The sequence below is a fragment of the Olea europaea genome, unplaced genomic scaffold (genome assembly GCF_002742605.1).
Source record: "Olea europaea var. sylvestris unplaced genomic scaffold, O_europaea_v1 scaffold227, whole genome shotgun sequence".
Classification (NCBI taxonomy): Eukaryota; Viridiplantae; Streptophyta; class Magnoliopsida; order Lamiales; family Oleaceae; genus Olea; species Olea europaea.
In genome coordinates, this window is record NW_019240764.1 from 94,301 (window position 1) to 110,173 (window position 15,873).

A 15,873-nucleotide genomic window follows, 5' to 3' on the forward strand; every position below is an offset into this window, starting at 1 on the left:
TTTTCATCGGTGTCAAGGAAAAATTCCACTTCAATTGTCCTGGAATAATGCCAATTTACTTAAAACACCACAGTAGCATTAATTCTACTGTCTATGCTTCATTTTCTCATAAAATTTTGTATTTATTATTATTATTATTATTATTATTATTATTATTTATTTTTTTATTTTAATCTTTTTGACGTGTAATGTGTCCATTCAATCACAAATTTTGTCTTCTTAAAATGTGTCTACAGCAAATAAACGGGAAATAATTGCAGTTGTTCAGTGCAGTTAAGTTGGTAAAACAGCAATATGCAAGTTGGGCGGATAATCTGTTCTTGAGTTACGTTTTTTGAATGATTTGTTTAGATTATCAACATATTCAACACTAAAGCTTCAAAAGCTTTTCCTCAATGCCTCAATAATCTTTAATCCTGATTTGAATGTGGGCAACGTTGAAGTCGAGTTTTAAATCAGTATTTCCAATTGTTCATCAGCTTTAACATGAAGAGGAATATGTCAAGTGAGCTTTAGTTACCGAATGATGGTGTGGATACGTTGGATTAGATTGTATGGAGGAAAGTAATGGAAAAAGGATGTTAAAATAGTCATGTAAATGCTTTCGATCACCTGTTTCATAAGACCGTACACCTCTTGCATATGTCCCAACCCAATAACTTTTTCGCTCACACGTTGTCTTCCATTTCGTAGGACATATACCTATGAATATATTGTAGGTAAATATTAGAGAATCAAATCAAATCGAAGGCCTGTGTATTAACAGTTTTCTTAAATCGAATTCATCGCCTCATCGGAGTGCAAGAGGTTTTGATCGGTGTTCGATTTCCAAGATACAATCGGTTGTCGGTTCACGCTGCACTACGTTAACTGCCTGCGAACTAGCTGTGATATACTCTATCTCACAAAGAAATTATAAGCACAAGGAAGAACTTGAAAGTGAGAAAAAGAAGATTGTTGTTTAGAGGAAGAAGCTTGTATTTCACTTGTCATTTTCTAACCTAGAGAGACTCCTATTTATACCAATGGAGGAAAAGCTAGCTCATTAATCAAGGAGTTAAACCATTCATTGATAAAGGAGTTAAAAACATGAAGGGACTTGAGATACAACATATGAAGAGACTTCTATTTAATATTTTTCATTACTCCTATTCAATATTTTTCATTCAATTCTAACAATCCCCCACATGAATGAAAAATGGAAACTAAGACTCAAGAGGAAAGAGAGAGTAAAATGAATCAATCCTTCATAGGATAGGTAGCATTTAGCTTCGAACCTTCCATTGTGAAACCTATCGGGAATTACTAGCAAACCAGTGGACCTGATGCCTTGAACTGTTTCACCATTTGTGTAAACTAAGACAATAAATCTCACATAGGACCATTCTAGTCACAGCATAGTTCTTACTATTGTGTTCGTTTTGGCCATGACCACGTCGTCTGGTTCTGCAAGTGTTTTTTTAAGGATGTAGCCTTGCCAATCCTTATAGAAGTGACCCCACTTCACACTCACATAGGTGACCTCTTAACTCAGTTTTTCATAACAACGTTTAATGGTCATTAAAAGCATAGCTTAACCTGCATCTTCCAATCACTGTGAGTACCATAGGAATGAGCAGAAGGAGAACATTCTCAGTGATTTACATAGATATACATGTTTTAGCTGTCCCTTTGAACCTAGATCCTGGGATCTCCATTCAGCTAGGTTGGGTTTCCACCATAATACCTTTCAACGTCATATGCTGCAAGCCCATTCCCCTCGATACTTTTACAACTAGCTCTCGAGTTAGCCTTTTGGTTAGCGGATCTGCAATATTATCTTTTGACTTGACGTAGTCCAGAGTGATAATACCTTGTGAGAGTAGTTGTCGAATGGTATTATGTCGTCTTCGAATATGGCGAGACTTACCATTATATATATTGCTCTGTGCCTTGCCAATTGTTGATTGATTATTGCAATAAACACAAATTGCAGGCACAGGCTTTGACCATCTTGGAATATCCTCAACAAACTGGCGAAGCCACTCTACTTCTTCAGTTGCTTTGTCCAAAGCAATGAACTCTGATTCCATTGTAGTTCTTGTGATGCAAATTTGTTTGGACGATTTCCAAGAGACAGCTGCACCACCAAGAGTGAAGACATATTCACTAGTAGACTTGGTATCTGACATATCTGATATCCAATTTGCATAAGCATACCCTTCGATTACTGCAGGGCATCTAGAATAGTGCAGTCCAAAATCACGAGTGTGCCTTAAATAATGTAGCATCCTAAAAATGGCTTTCCAGTGGACAACACCTGAGTTACTTGTGTAGCGACTCAATCTGCTAACTAAGTATGCTATATCCGGTCTCGTACGAGTCATTAAATACATTAAAATCCCAATTGTCCGAGAACATTCTAACTGTGATACACCATCACTAGTGTTCTTGGATAAGTGGAGAATCAAATCCACTGGAGTTCTGGCCACAGTGGTATTTGACTTGTTGAACTTGTCTAGTATCTTATCAATGTAATGAGATTGAGATAACACAAGTCCATTTGGTGTTCGAGTAATTTTTACTCCCAAAATGACATCCGCGAGACCCATATCTTTCATGTCAAACTTCGAGCTTAACATATTCTTAGTGGCTTTGATAATTTTGTCAGAGCTACCGACAATGAGCATGTCGTCGACGTATAGACCTAGTATGACATATCCATCATTAGTGTCCTTGACATATACACACTTGTCGCACTCGTTGATTCTAAAACCACTAGAAAGCATAGCATTATCAAACTTCTCATGCCATTGCTTTGATGCTTACTTCAAACCATACAGCGATTTAATCAGTCTACAAACTTTCCTTTCTTGACCTAGAGCTGTAAACCCCTCTGGTTGCTCCATGTAGATTTCTTCATTCAAATCTTCATTTAGGAAAGTTGTTTTTACATCCAACTGATGTATTTCCAGATTTCGCAAGGTCGCAATAGCAATTATCATCCGGATAGAACTTATTCTCGACACAGGAGAATAAGTATCAAAGTAATCTAAGCCTTCCTTTTGCTTATAACCTTTGATTACTAGCCGTGCTTTATATTTATCAATGGAGCCATCTGCTTTCATATTTTTCTTGAAGATCCACTTGTAGCCCAAAGACTTACAGCCCGGTGGAAGATCTACTAACTCCTAGGTATGATTCTGTAGAATGGAATCAATTTCACTTTTGATGGCTTCTTTTCACAAATGACCATCTGGAGAAGATATAGTTTCTTTATAGCTTTGAGGATCATTCTCCATCAAATATGTGAGAAAATCAGGACCAAACATCTTAGAAGTTTTAGTCCTTTTGCTCCGTCTAGGCTCATCCTCACCTTCTTCAACTGGATCTTTATTGCTACCAGAAGTAGAAGATTCCATTGTCCGTTTAATAGAAGTTAACTATTTAGGAGACTTACAAGGAAATATATTCTCAAAGAATTGTGCATTCCTAGACTCCATAATCGTGTTCGGATGAATATCAGGTACATTCGAGTAATGCACACGAAACCTATATGCACTACTATTTTGTGCATAACCAATGAACACACAATCAACTGTCTTAGGTCCAATCTTGACTTTCTTAGGAGGAGGCACTACAACTTTAGCAAGACACTCCCACATTCGTAATTATTTATATGAAGATGTCCGATTTGTCCAAGGTTCGTACGGAGTCTTATCCATATTCTTTCTTAACACTTTATTTAAGATGTAATTTGCGGAAAGAATAGCTTCTCCCCACATGTTCTGTGGTAATTTAGAACTAATCAACATAACATTCATCATTTTGTTTAAAGTTCTATTCTTACGCTGAGCGATTCCGTTTTACTGAGGTGAATAAGGTGCAGTAGTTTGGTGAATTATTCCATGTTTAGCACAAAATTCACCAAACGGTGATTCATATTCACCACCACGATCACTCCGTAGTACCTTTGTTTTCTTACTAAGTTGATTTTCAACTTCATTCTTATAAAGAATGAATTTATCGATAGCTTTGTCTTTGCTTTTAAGCAAGTACACATAACAATATCTCGTGCTATCGTTGACAAAAGTAATAAAATACTTATTACCATCTCGTGTTTGGACATATTTCAAGTCACATACATCACTGTGGACTAGTCCCAATGGCTCGATACTTCTTTCAATACTATGAAATGAAAACCTTGTAAGCTTAGATTCAACGCATGTTTCACATTTATGATTTGATTCAATTTGAAACCTAGGCAAGTAATTTAGTTTGCTTAGTCTACGTAAAGCATTGTAATTTACGTGACCTAATCTATCATGCCACAGATTAGGAGACTCAAGCAAGTAAACAGAAGGAGTTTTCTCATTACTCATAACAGTTGGAGTTACAATAATTACATTCAATTTAAACAGGCCATCAGTCATATAGCCTTTCCCAACATAACTCCTATTTTGGTAATCACTAGCTTATCCGCCTCAAAGACCATGCGGAACCCATTCTTGCTCAGAAGAGACCCAGAGATCAGATTCTTGCGAATCTCTGGCACATACACCATATTAGTCAGAGTAAGCTCTTTGCCAGGTGTCATCTTCAGGATCACCTTGCCTTTACCAAGCACTTCAAAAGTTGCAGAGTTTCCCATGAACAACTTTTCACCATTTGTAATTGGTGCAAAAGTAGTGAACATGCTCTTATTGGAGCAGACATGACAAGTGGCCCCAGTGTCTAGCCACCACTCCTTTGGGTTAGACCCCACAAGGTTAACCTCACTAATCACCGTCGTGAGGTTTAGCTCAGACATTTCATCTGAGAGATGATCTCTCTCATTTCCAACCATATTAGCCTCAGGACGCTGCTTATTATCCCTCTGAGGCTGACGGCAGTATGCTGATCGATGCCCAACTTTGTCACAATTGAAGCACTTTCCATTGAACTGGAACTTAGGTTTCTTTCCTACCACACCTGCAGGCTTCAACTGAGACCCTTTCATAGCCTTTTTTTATCTTTTCGATTTTCGTTACCCTATTTGACTTTAAAGGAGTGAACTTTCTTAGTACCAGAACTTTGGCCGTACTCCAATACATTAGCCTTCTCAGAATAAGAATTCTCTGACTTACATTCAACCTGTTTGTTATCTTCCTCAATGCGCAGCTTGATAATTAAATTCTCGAAAGACATCTCTTTCCTCTTATACTGCAAATAGCTTTTGAAAACCTTCCACTGAGAACGTAGCTTGTGAATAGCAGTAGCCACCTGTAGAGATTCTGACATGATCAGACCCTCAGCATGCATTTCTTGCAAAAGCACTTGATACTCCTGCACTTGGCTCACCACTGAACGTAAATCAACCATTTCGAAGTCCATACACCGACTGGCTAAGAATTTCTTAGATCCGGCATCCTCGGTCTTGGATTTCTTTTCTAAGGACTCTCAGAGCTCCTTAGCAGACTTCTTTACCACATATACATGATACAAAGAGTTCTGTAGGCCATCCAAGACATAGTTGCGGCACAAAAAATTAGCATTTTTCCAAGCGTCCCAAACTGCACGCCTATGCACATCAGTATCGTTTTCAGCCACGATAGGGGCATCCTCAGTGAGGAAACGTGCAAGGCCCAACGTAGTGAGATAGAAAACCATCTTATTCTACCATGTCTTAAAATCAGTACCAGCAAACTTATCCGGTCGAATTGCATGATTCACCGAAAATGGAGCTGGAAACGATGGCAAAGGTGCCGAAACCGCAGCCCTAGGCACTGGTAAAGGTATTGTGAGCAACCCAATCAAAGATAGCCGGTGAGACCTACTCCTACTCTCCGGCTTGTTTGGGGAGGGGAGAGTGGACTTATCCCATAACTTCCTAGTTCTGTTTTGCAACTCGCGAGCAAATTTGTTCACTCTATCGACTCATTTTTTATGATCGAGAGGAAAATTTCCGATGATGGAATCTCTCCGTACGAACCTTTCTACCTTTCTTTGATCCACCTTCCCGGGCAGGGAAGAGAACGCAAATGGACCGCGGATGGTGGTCGTGGTAACGTTACGTCCGGTGGAAGAAAGAAGAATAAAAGCATGAGTAGCAGGACTTGAACCTGCGACTATTAGGTTAAAAGCAAACTGGATTACCGAGACCGCAGCTGAAGGCAAAGTTAGGTTCACTTCAACATGAGGAATCCCGCCTCCAATTATCCCATCAATGGGAGAAATGTCAGTCGTGGTTTCCATAGGGTTAACAACGGTCATTGCAAGATTTGGTACACCGGTACCAATAGTGTTGCTTCCGTTGTTCACATCGTTATTTCCATATGACGCCATTGAACCGGAATAAGCAACAAATAATTTAGAATAATTATAAGTTTGTAAAGTTGTATATAAATTTGAGATCAAGTTATCTGTTCAGAAAATAAAACTGCAGAGTTGAAGAACAGATTATTTTGTCAAATTATTAACAACTTAACAATCATTTAAAATGAATTAAAAATCATGCAAAAACCATGAACTGAAAAAATTGACAAAAACTAATGAACAAAATTTGATTTACTAAAGCCAATTCGATTTAAGCTTGTAGGTAAATATTCAATATTTTTCATTACTTCTATTAAATATTTTTCATTCCATTCTAACATATATTGCCAGAAACAAATTAAAAACTATGTTACCTTTAGCAACAACAATGGGTAAGGTTTTACCTGCTTTTCGTCCTCCACCATCTACAACACGAGCTTCTCCTCCTTCACCATCTACAGCACCAGCATCTTCTCCTTCACCATCTACAGTAATAGCATCTCTTCTTTCACCATCTACAGTGCCAGAATCTCTTCCTTTACCATCTACAACACTAGGGTTAACTTCTACAGCGGTATGATCCATTGTGAAAAAAAAGAGGAATAGAGGGCAATATTGTTATGTAGAGGAATACACACACACACATATATATATAACAGAATAAATGTTATATAACAGAATAAATGATTGAATTCGCTTTCCTATTTTTATCAGTGTCAGTGGAATGGTTTCTCCTCAACTGTCAGCAGTGCTGGAATAATGCCAATTTACTTAAACTCCATAATAGCATAATTCTACTGTACATGCGTCATTTTCTCATAAATTTTTGTATTTTTCTTTGTTTTTTTTTAATATCTTTTTGACATGTAATGTGTTCATTTGATCCGATTTCTACTATCTTGAAGCTACGTTTACCGACCTGTAAATCTTTTTCATATTAATATTAGATTATCCATTATTAAACATACTTGCAAGGTTATAACTATGGGAAGAAAGATATTTTGTCCTATAAAACTGTGTTCTTTAAGTGTTATGAAACAAGTCGATATCGAGAACTTTCTATTATCATGCGCCATGAAAATTTTATGGATCCTCATCCGCTATAATGTTAAAATGTACTTCTTTGAATTTAATAGCAAATTATTTCAAAAAGTATATTTTCGATATGGTTAGATTTAATACAAAAAACACGAGTCACTATTGATGTTCTAATGAATCCAACTGACTAAAAATGACTTGTCGTTTTCTTTTTATATTCCAAATTAAAGTTACTATCCATTTTAAATAAAAATGAAGGCACAATTTTATTTTGGTAATGTCAAAATAGTACGGATAAAAGTGTTATTTTAACACTTAGCTGGCAATGTGGAAAGGAAAATGCTACTTTACCATATTCTTTGACCTGCGGAATGATCGAATGACGTGTAACCAATATATTAAAATAATTCTTTGACCTTGTTTCTCATTGTTTAAAAACAAATGATGAGACCCATTTTCGTCCCCAATTCATTAAAAATTTGGGCGCCAATTTTGTTGCTATCTCAGCTCTCATCTATAGTGGCCCCATTTTGGCGCTCACGATCTGGCCATAGTGCCGACACCTCCGATTTGGCCGCACAATCGTTCTAGATTTCGACAGTTCCAGATAAATACACTAGCTCCGTTAGTGTACAACAACGGCACCTTCAGATTGGTCACCTTCATTCCGACCATTCACCGACCCTTGCTTTGAAATTATGACAAGAGAAGGTAAAGGGTGAAATTTATTGTAAAATGTAAAACTATTTTTCGAATTTGAAATTTGTTTGAAAATCTAAGGCGTCTATTGATGTTCTGATGAGGATATCTTCTTCACCTATGAAGAAATCATTTAGTAGATACATTGGTTTTTTGGTTGAGAAAGATTACCCAAATGAGGCCTTTACTGTAAAGTGTGCTTACAATTTTCAGTTGTCCCCTCAATGATCACCTTCTAGTAGTCCTGCCTACCATTTTTCCCAGAAAAGAGTATGTAAAATTTCTAAAAGAAACTGTAAATGTTGCGTGACACCATCATCATTCTCTGTAACGTTCTTGAAATGGGGAAAAAAAGGTTATTTCATGTAGAATATGACCTTATTTCCTGCCACACTATTTTTAGGCACCACATGTTTTTATTTTTGTTGTGTGTAGATAAAATCTCCAGATTCATTTTGTGTGAAATTTGAAAATTCTTATACATGGTGCTTATTTTCAACGGAATAGACAGAAATTTGTTGAGTAAAAACATGATGACTTTGTTAATTCCACCGAAACTGCTCCAGTAGACAACATACCTATAAGAAGCCCAATTTGTATATGTTATAAATAAACTGAATATGTTGCATTAATCATTTTTTTGTGACAGGGAAAGAAATTTTAGACGATATCGAAGCCGTTATGTTGGTGGAGTCCGATGACGAGAGTGATCATGACAATACAAAATTACAAGGTGATGACGGAACAAAAGGGGATGGTGTGATTGTGACTATGCCTGTGCCTGAGGTGGGCATGAAGTTTAAGGACAAAAATGAAAATTTCAATTTTTATAAAAGATATACATATAACATGGGTTTTCTAGTGAGAAAACGAAATTTGAAAAGGGACGATGATGGAGTTCTGCGATATGTTATATACGTTTGTAGCCACGAAGGGAAAAAAATCAGTAATACAAGTTTTTCTTTAAAGCTACATGCTACCATTCAAAGTGGATGTAAAGCCAGGCTTACAACATGCTCAAATATTTGTGGAATATGGGGAATTAACACAGTGCACCTGGACCACAACCATAAAACAAGTCCTTCAAAATCTAGATTGTATAGATGCAATAGAGAATTAAGTGCGCAAGTGAAACGTCGTCTTGAAGTAAATGACATTGCAGGAATACTGCTACACAAAAGTTTCAATTCTATAGTTATCGAAGCAGGTGGATATGAAAACATGATCTGCATTGAGAAGGACCGTCGAAATTATGTTGAACAAGTTAGGCTGCTAAGACTTGGTGAAGGTGATGCCGCAACAATACAGTCATACTTTTAGACTATACAAGCACGGTGCTCAGGGTTCAACTTCAGTATTGATTTGGATGAGGAGTCACGTTTGAAAAATATTTTTTGGGCAGATAATAGGAGTCAGCAGGCATGTATGGAATTTGACGATGTTGTCACATTTGATAGCACATACCTGACGAACAAGTATGATATGCCATTTGCCCCTTTTGTTGGAGTGAACCATTACAGACAGTCCACTCTCCTCGGATGTGGTCTCATATTGAATGAGGATACTGACACATTTGTGTGACTTTTTCAAATATGGCTGCAGTGCATGAACGACCAAGCTCCTAATGGGATAATTACTGATTAAGATAGGGCAATACAGAACGCAATCCAGATCGTGTTTCCCAATACAAAGCATAGGTGGTGTTTTTGGCACTTATTGAAAAAATTGCCAGAAAAATTTGGATTTCACATTGACAAAGCTTCGATATTCTCTGCTATATACGGATTGGTTCATGATTCTCAATTTGTTCAAGAATTCGAAGAATATTAGCTAGTGATGATAGAAATATATAATTTACAAGACAATGAATGGTTATCATGTCTTTATGATAATAGATCTCATTGGGTTCCTTGCTTTTTGAGGACCACTTTCTGGGCGGGCAAGTCAACAACTCAAAGAAGTGAAAGTATTAATGCATTTTTCGCTAGGTATGTTCATTCAAAGATATCGTTGAAGCAATTCGTTGAACAGTACGAAAGAGCATTGAGAAGTAAGGTTGAGAAAGAGCTTCAAGTAGATTTCAAATCGTTCTCACAAATGGTACCTTGCGCAACTAAGTATGAAATGGAGAAACAATTCCAGGCAGTATACACAATTTTGAAGTTCAAGAAAGTTCAGGAGGAGTTCGTTGGCAAAGTTTATTGCGGTCTTGTCTCTGTTAGTGAGGGATTTCTAGTGACGACATATGAGGTACATGAAGACGTCATACATGATCATCATTGTACCAGAAAAACATTCTTGGTCTCATTATCGAGTGACAAATGTGAAGTTATTTACAGCTGTCACTTATTCGAGTTCGAGGAATCCTATGGAAGCATGCAATCACGGTACTGATACGCAATGGAGGGAAAATGTTGGCAGATACATTTTACGGAGATGACGGAGAGATGTTATCAGATCCCACACGAGGGGTGCGGTGTCACATTTGATAGCACATACCTGACGAACAAGTATGATATGCCATTTGCCCCTTTTGTTGGAGTGAACCATTACAGACAGTCTACTCTCCTCGGATGTGGTCTCATATTGAATGAGGATACTGACACATTTGTGTGACTTTTTCGAATATGGCTGCAGTGCATGAACGACCAAGCTCCTAATGGGATAATTACTGATTAAGATAGGGCAATACAGAACGCAATTCAGATCGTGTTTCCCAATACAAAGCATAGGTGGTGTTTTTGGCACTTATTGAAAAAATTGCCAGAAAAATTTGGATTTCACATTGACAAAGCTTCGATATTCTCTGCTATATACGGATTGGTTTATGATTCTCAATTTGTTCAAGAATTCGAAGAAGATTAGCTAGTGATGATAGAAATATATAATTTACAAGACAATGAATGGTTATCATGTCTTTATGATAATAGATCTCATTGGGTTCCTTGCTTTTTGAGGACCACTTTCTGGGCGGGCAAGTCAACAACTCAAAGAAGTGAAAGTATTAATGCATTTTTCGCTAGGTATGTTCATTCAAAGATATCGTTGAAGCAATTCGTTGAACAGTACGAAAGAGCATTGAGAAGTAAGGTTGAGAAAGAGCTTCAAGTAGATTTCAAATCGTTCTCACAAATGGTACCTTGCGCAACTAAGTATGAAATGGAGAAACAATTCCAGGCAGTATACACAATTTCGAAGTTCAAGAAAGTTCAGGAGGAGTTCGTTGGCAAAGTTTATTGCGGTCTTGTCTCTGTTAGTGAGGGATTTCTAGTGACGACATATGAGGTACATGAAGACGTCATACATGATCATCATTGTACCAGAAAAACATTCTTGGTCTCATTATCGAGTGACAAATGTGAAGTTATTTACAGCTGTCACTTATTCGAGTTCGAGGAATCCTATGGAAGCATGCAATCACGGTACTGAGTCGCAATGGAGGGAAAATGTTGGCAGATACATTTTACGGAGATGACGGAGAGATGTTATCAGATCCCACACGAGGGTTGCGATGAACTATGACAGGTTGGTTAGTACCCCAGCACAGTTGATGTACAATAAGATAGTTAAAGCATTTGCTACATTGGCAAACATACTTGTGATGATGATGTAAAAGTTGGTTCAATATTGGAATGGATTGAATCTCAGTGCAAACGGATGGATGCGTCGAAGTCCAATTGCGGGAGTAATGTCTTTTCTAGTCATAGTACTCGTATAGCATCGCATGATATCGCATCAGAGGATACTGGCACTGGTTGCATTAGCGTTCGGGATCCAAAAGGGGTGAAGAGAAAGGGTGCTCCTAGAAAACTTCGCAAAAAGTCCCCGTTGGAATTAAGTTCAAATAAAGCTACGGTATGTTACATTACCTTTACTGCAGCACTTACTTCTCGTGTTCAAATACAAAGAAAATAAAGTTATGATAATCTGTGAAGTAGGCAGGTTGCATTGCACCCAAATGGAAAAAATACAAGGCACGCCAAAGTAATCCTAGAGTTAGAGCAAACCATGTGTTTAGATTTCAAATCGTTCTCACAAATGGTACCTTGCGCAACTAAGTATGAAATGGAGAAACAATTCCAGGCAGTATACACAATTTCGAAGTTCAAGAAAGTTCAGGAGGAGTTCGTTGGCAAAGTTTATTGCGGTCTTGTCTCTGTTAGTGAGGGATTTCTAGTGACGACATATGAGGTACATGAAGACGTCATACATGATCATCATTGTACCAGAAAAACATTCTTGGTCTCATTATCGAGTGACAAATGTGAAGTTATTTACAGCTGTCACTTATTCGAGTTCGAGGAATCCTATGGAAGCATGCAATCACGGTACTGAGTCGCAATGGAGGGAAAATGTTGGCAGATACATTTTACGGAGATGACGGAGAGATGTTATCAGATCCCACACGAGGGTTGCGATGAACTATGACAGGTTGGTTAGTACCCCAGCACAGTTGATGTACAATAAGATAGTTAAAGCATTTGCTACATTGGCAAACATACTTGTGATGATGATGTAAAAGTTGGTTCAATATTGGAATGGATTGAATCTCAGTGCAAACGGATGGATGCGTCGAAGTCCAATTGCGGGAGTAATGTCTTGTCTAGTCATAGTACTCGTATAGCATCGCATGATATCGCATCAGAGGATACTGGCACTGGTTGCATTAGCGTTCGGGATCCAAAAGGGGTGAAGAGAAAGGGTGCTCCTAGAAAACTTTGCAAAAAGTCCCCGTTGGAATTAAGTTCAAATAAAGCTACGGTATGTTACATTACCTTTACTGCAGCACTTACTTCTCGTGTTCAAATACAAAGAAAATAAAGTTCTGATAATCTGTGAAGTAGGCAGGTTGCATTGCACCCAAATGGAAAAAATACAAGGCACGCCAAAGTAATCCTGGAGTTAGAGCAAACCATGTGTCAGACAACCCAACAATCACAATTCCAGGCAATGCTAGTATCATTATCATATTCACAGCTCGTAATGGTTAGTTTATTACATTATTCCAGGCAATGCCAGTATCGTTATCATTTTCATTCCCTAATTTACCATTAAGATTTTGAAGTCTGATATCTATGTAGCTATCGACTGATTGATTCAACCAATAAACATAAACGATAATGCCTTAATCTTGACTCCTTATTTTATGCTCTTGCAACTATAGTTCTGTTTTGCTGTTCATCTCTCAGTCCGCATTTAGTTGTCATCAAAGAGTCAAATTATAGGAAATAATTGACATAATGCCTCAGACACAGATAAATGTGACCATATTCCTAGATTCTTGTAACTTGTGTTAGTTCAAATGTTGCGCACAGGTGTATGTTAATCCAAATGAAAGACTTGAAACTTTCCTATATTCACTGCAAAATTTGTGCGTATTTTGATTTATTTTGCCAGATTGTTATTGGAAGCTTCATGCCAAATGGTTACAAGACACCCAAAAGAAAGCAAAATCTTGAATCCAGAGTTTCTCCTCTGATCCATAGTCTTTCGGCTACAATGACAGCAGCAACAACAATATCGCAAGTGGCACCAGAAATCAACTTCCCACGAGTTCCAATGTCTCCATTGCTAGTGCCGAACGCTAAAGAGTACCAGTACACTACATCTATAGTTACTAGTAACTGGAATGATACAGAGCCGATTTCTGAATAGAGACCATCTCCCGACATTAACATCTCTGTATCTGTTGATTACCAACGAAACAAGTCAATAACCAAGTAGATTTATGATACAGTAATTACAATTATTAGCTTTAGGCATATACAAGTGAGTGAAAAGGGGACATGGTTAGTTATAAGATGCATAATTTCTCTTTTTCCTTCTTCTTGTGAACATTTAGTTTAGATTCCTTGTGAATTTTCAAATGAGGTTGTCTAAAGTTTGCAGTGGTTCTGTTGATTGTATGGACAGAGAACACCTTGCTATTGTTAAGGGATGTTACACAGATATCAGACTTCAAAATCTTAATGGTAAATTAGGGAATGAAAAACACAAATTAACCACTGCAATTACAAACAGTCACTTGCAATTAGGAATGGTCACTTACAATTCAAAAAAGAGATGCCCCTAGACCTAACGTCGTCGAGTAACCTCATACGGCGATGCAATTACAAAACAACCTTACTTAACTACTAAATATCGATTGACCTACTACTGCCGAGAATCCACAACTGAATAGGGTCATCAAGTTAACCACTGCAACTAGTGATGAAACTACTAATGCCGAAAATGCAAAGGTGAATAATGTCATTAAATTGAGAACTGCAAGATGTTGTCCCTTTCATTTCTTCTCTCCATCCGCATCTGCTCTTCCTTTGTGTATCATAACGTTAAGAGCCATCTCCACATCACGTTGATCAAATAGTCGACATTGAGATTGACATGTGCAAGACAGTTCTTCAACTCCTTTGCTCGTCACATAATTCGTCGAAGTTACTCTGACTGCACTTGATTCGCCGCTAGTCTCGCCATGTTTGACCCACTCCTAATATCCACATTTTGCAGTACACATATTGAATAATCTACCTTTATTTTTGCTTTCTTTTCTCCACCTCAAAACACTTGACGAATGCATACTTGCACCATGGGCAACGACGTTTTTCTGGACAGTTAGCAAAAAAATGCCCCTTTCCTCTATAACCATGACATACTCCCTGGTTCTTTCCTGCCATCGTAAGCTGAAAATAAACCACGACACATCAAAATCACTTTAGGAATAAGAGCTCAGATCCATTTAAGCAATCATACTACTTTTTATACATATTCCAGACATCTATATCACACCAATCACCATAATGAGAAAAATCAAAATTTCAACATTTATTGAGTTCAGAAATAGACACTGGAACAAAACTATTTTCAATTTGTGAAGGTAAACTTTTCCTAAACGAAATTCCTCCAGCAATTCGAAGTCATGTAAAAAAAAAAGAAAAAAGAAAAAAAAAGAAAACCGACTCTTTCCGGATTATAGAATGCAAATATGTAGCCACGGAATCATTTCGGAGTCTGCAATGCAAATTTTAGGCATTTCATTTAGTTTACAACCACATCATGTAGGAGAGAAATAAGGGAAAAAACCTTCCTTCGACCCAACGACTGCTACTAACTACAAAATGAGAAAACAAAAATGAAACCCCCAAATTTAAGGTGTTTCATTTAGTTTACAACCACACCATGTAGGAGAAAAATAAGGGAAAGAACCTTCCTTCGACCCAATGACTGATACTAATTACGAAATGAGAAAACAAAAATGAAATCACCAAAAATTAAACGCCACACTTAATCCTTCGAAAACCCACATATTTGAACTTACTTCCAGTGACGAAGACGAGGACGGGTTTGGTGCAGCAACCAACGATTGGTAAAAACACCTTCTTTTTGTGCCGGCTTCGGAGGGTGTGAGTTTATCCGTGCTAGATCTGGCGTCGGAGGATCTTGTTTGGAAGAAATTGATTTTGTCTTGGGAGAAATGGGAAGAAACGGGAAGGGTAGTGAATATGAGGTTTGACAAATTGGGCCGAGTCCGGTCTTGTTTGCTTTAAGTCAATTCCGTCTGATATCGTTTTTCCTTTTCTTATTTTTTTTATTTTTTATTTCACGTTCCATGCCAGAATGTCAAGGAATCTGTCAACGCATTCGGTCATCATAGCACGGTCCATGTGGAAATGTAACGAATGAAATGGCAATGCCCGACCCCATTCTCCTAGACCCCACCCTTACTAGTACAGTACTAGCATTACGGTTGTCCTTTAACTTGGATAGATAATATATACCATTCATTTTTTGCCTAGTACTACCTAAAACTGCCATGTCATCTACAATTTTTGTCTTTTTAAAATGTGTCTACGGCAGATAAACGCA

General features: G+C 37.6%; 2 protein-coding genes and 1 long non-coding RNA gene across 3 annotated transcripts; 2 read left to right on the forward strand and 1 right to left on the reverse strand.

Annotated features, from left to right (window-relative positions):
• The first annotated feature begins 8,691 nt into the window (after positions 1-8,691).
• LOC111381227 (protein FAR1-RELATED SEQUENCE 12-like) lies at positions 8,692-9,591 on the forward strand. The gene is made up of 2 exons (XM_023004984.1): positions 8,692-9,298; positions 9,413-9,591. The coding sequence occupies exons 1-2, from the start codon at positions 8,692-8,694 to the stop codon at positions 9,589-9,591; spliced, it is 786 nt and encodes a 261-aa protein (XP_022860752.1).
• A 1,862-nt stretch (positions 9,592-11,453) lies between these two features.
• On the forward strand, positions 11,454-13,871 carry LOC111381237. The gene is made up of 2 exons (XM_023004990.1): positions 11,454-11,865; positions 13,408-13,871. The coding sequence occupies exons 1-2, from the start codon at positions 11,668-11,670 to the stop codon at positions 13,663-13,665; spliced, it is 456 nt and encodes a 151-aa protein (XP_022860758.1). The 5' UTR covers positions 11,454-11,667; the 3' UTR covers positions 13,666-13,871.
• A 150-nt stretch (positions 13,872-14,021) lies between these two features.
• Positions 14,022-15,545, reverse strand: LOC111381238. Its single transcript, XR_002700297.1, has 2 exons — positions 15,326-15,545; positions 14,022-14,690 (listed from the first exon to the last, which is right to left on the reverse strand). It is a non-coding gene; the product is annotated as an uncharacterized LOC111381238 (long non-coding RNA).
• Between the last annotated feature and the right edge of the window lie 328 nt (positions 15,546-15,873).

What these genes read in the sequence shown, in the direction of transcription:
- LOC111381227 (XM_023004984.1), top strand. Translation starts at nt 8,692, where the DNA reads ATGTTGGTGGAGTCCGATGACGAGAGTGATCATGACAATACAAAATTA. An exon ending in GCTGCTAAGACTTGGTGAAG is followed by an intron (nt 9,299 to 9,412) that starts GTGATGCCGCAA and finishes TTTTTTGGGCAG; the next exon opens with ATAATAGGAGTCAGCAGGCA.
- LOC111381237 (XM_023004990.1), top strand. Translation starts at nt 11,668, where the DNA reads ATGGATGCGTCGAAGTCCAATTGCGGGAGTAATGTCTTTTCTAGTCAT. An exon ending in TAAGTTCAAATAAAGCTACG is followed by an intron (nt 11,866 to 13,407) that starts GTATGTTACATT and finishes TTATTTTGCCAG; the next exon opens with ATTGTTATTGGAAGCTTCAT.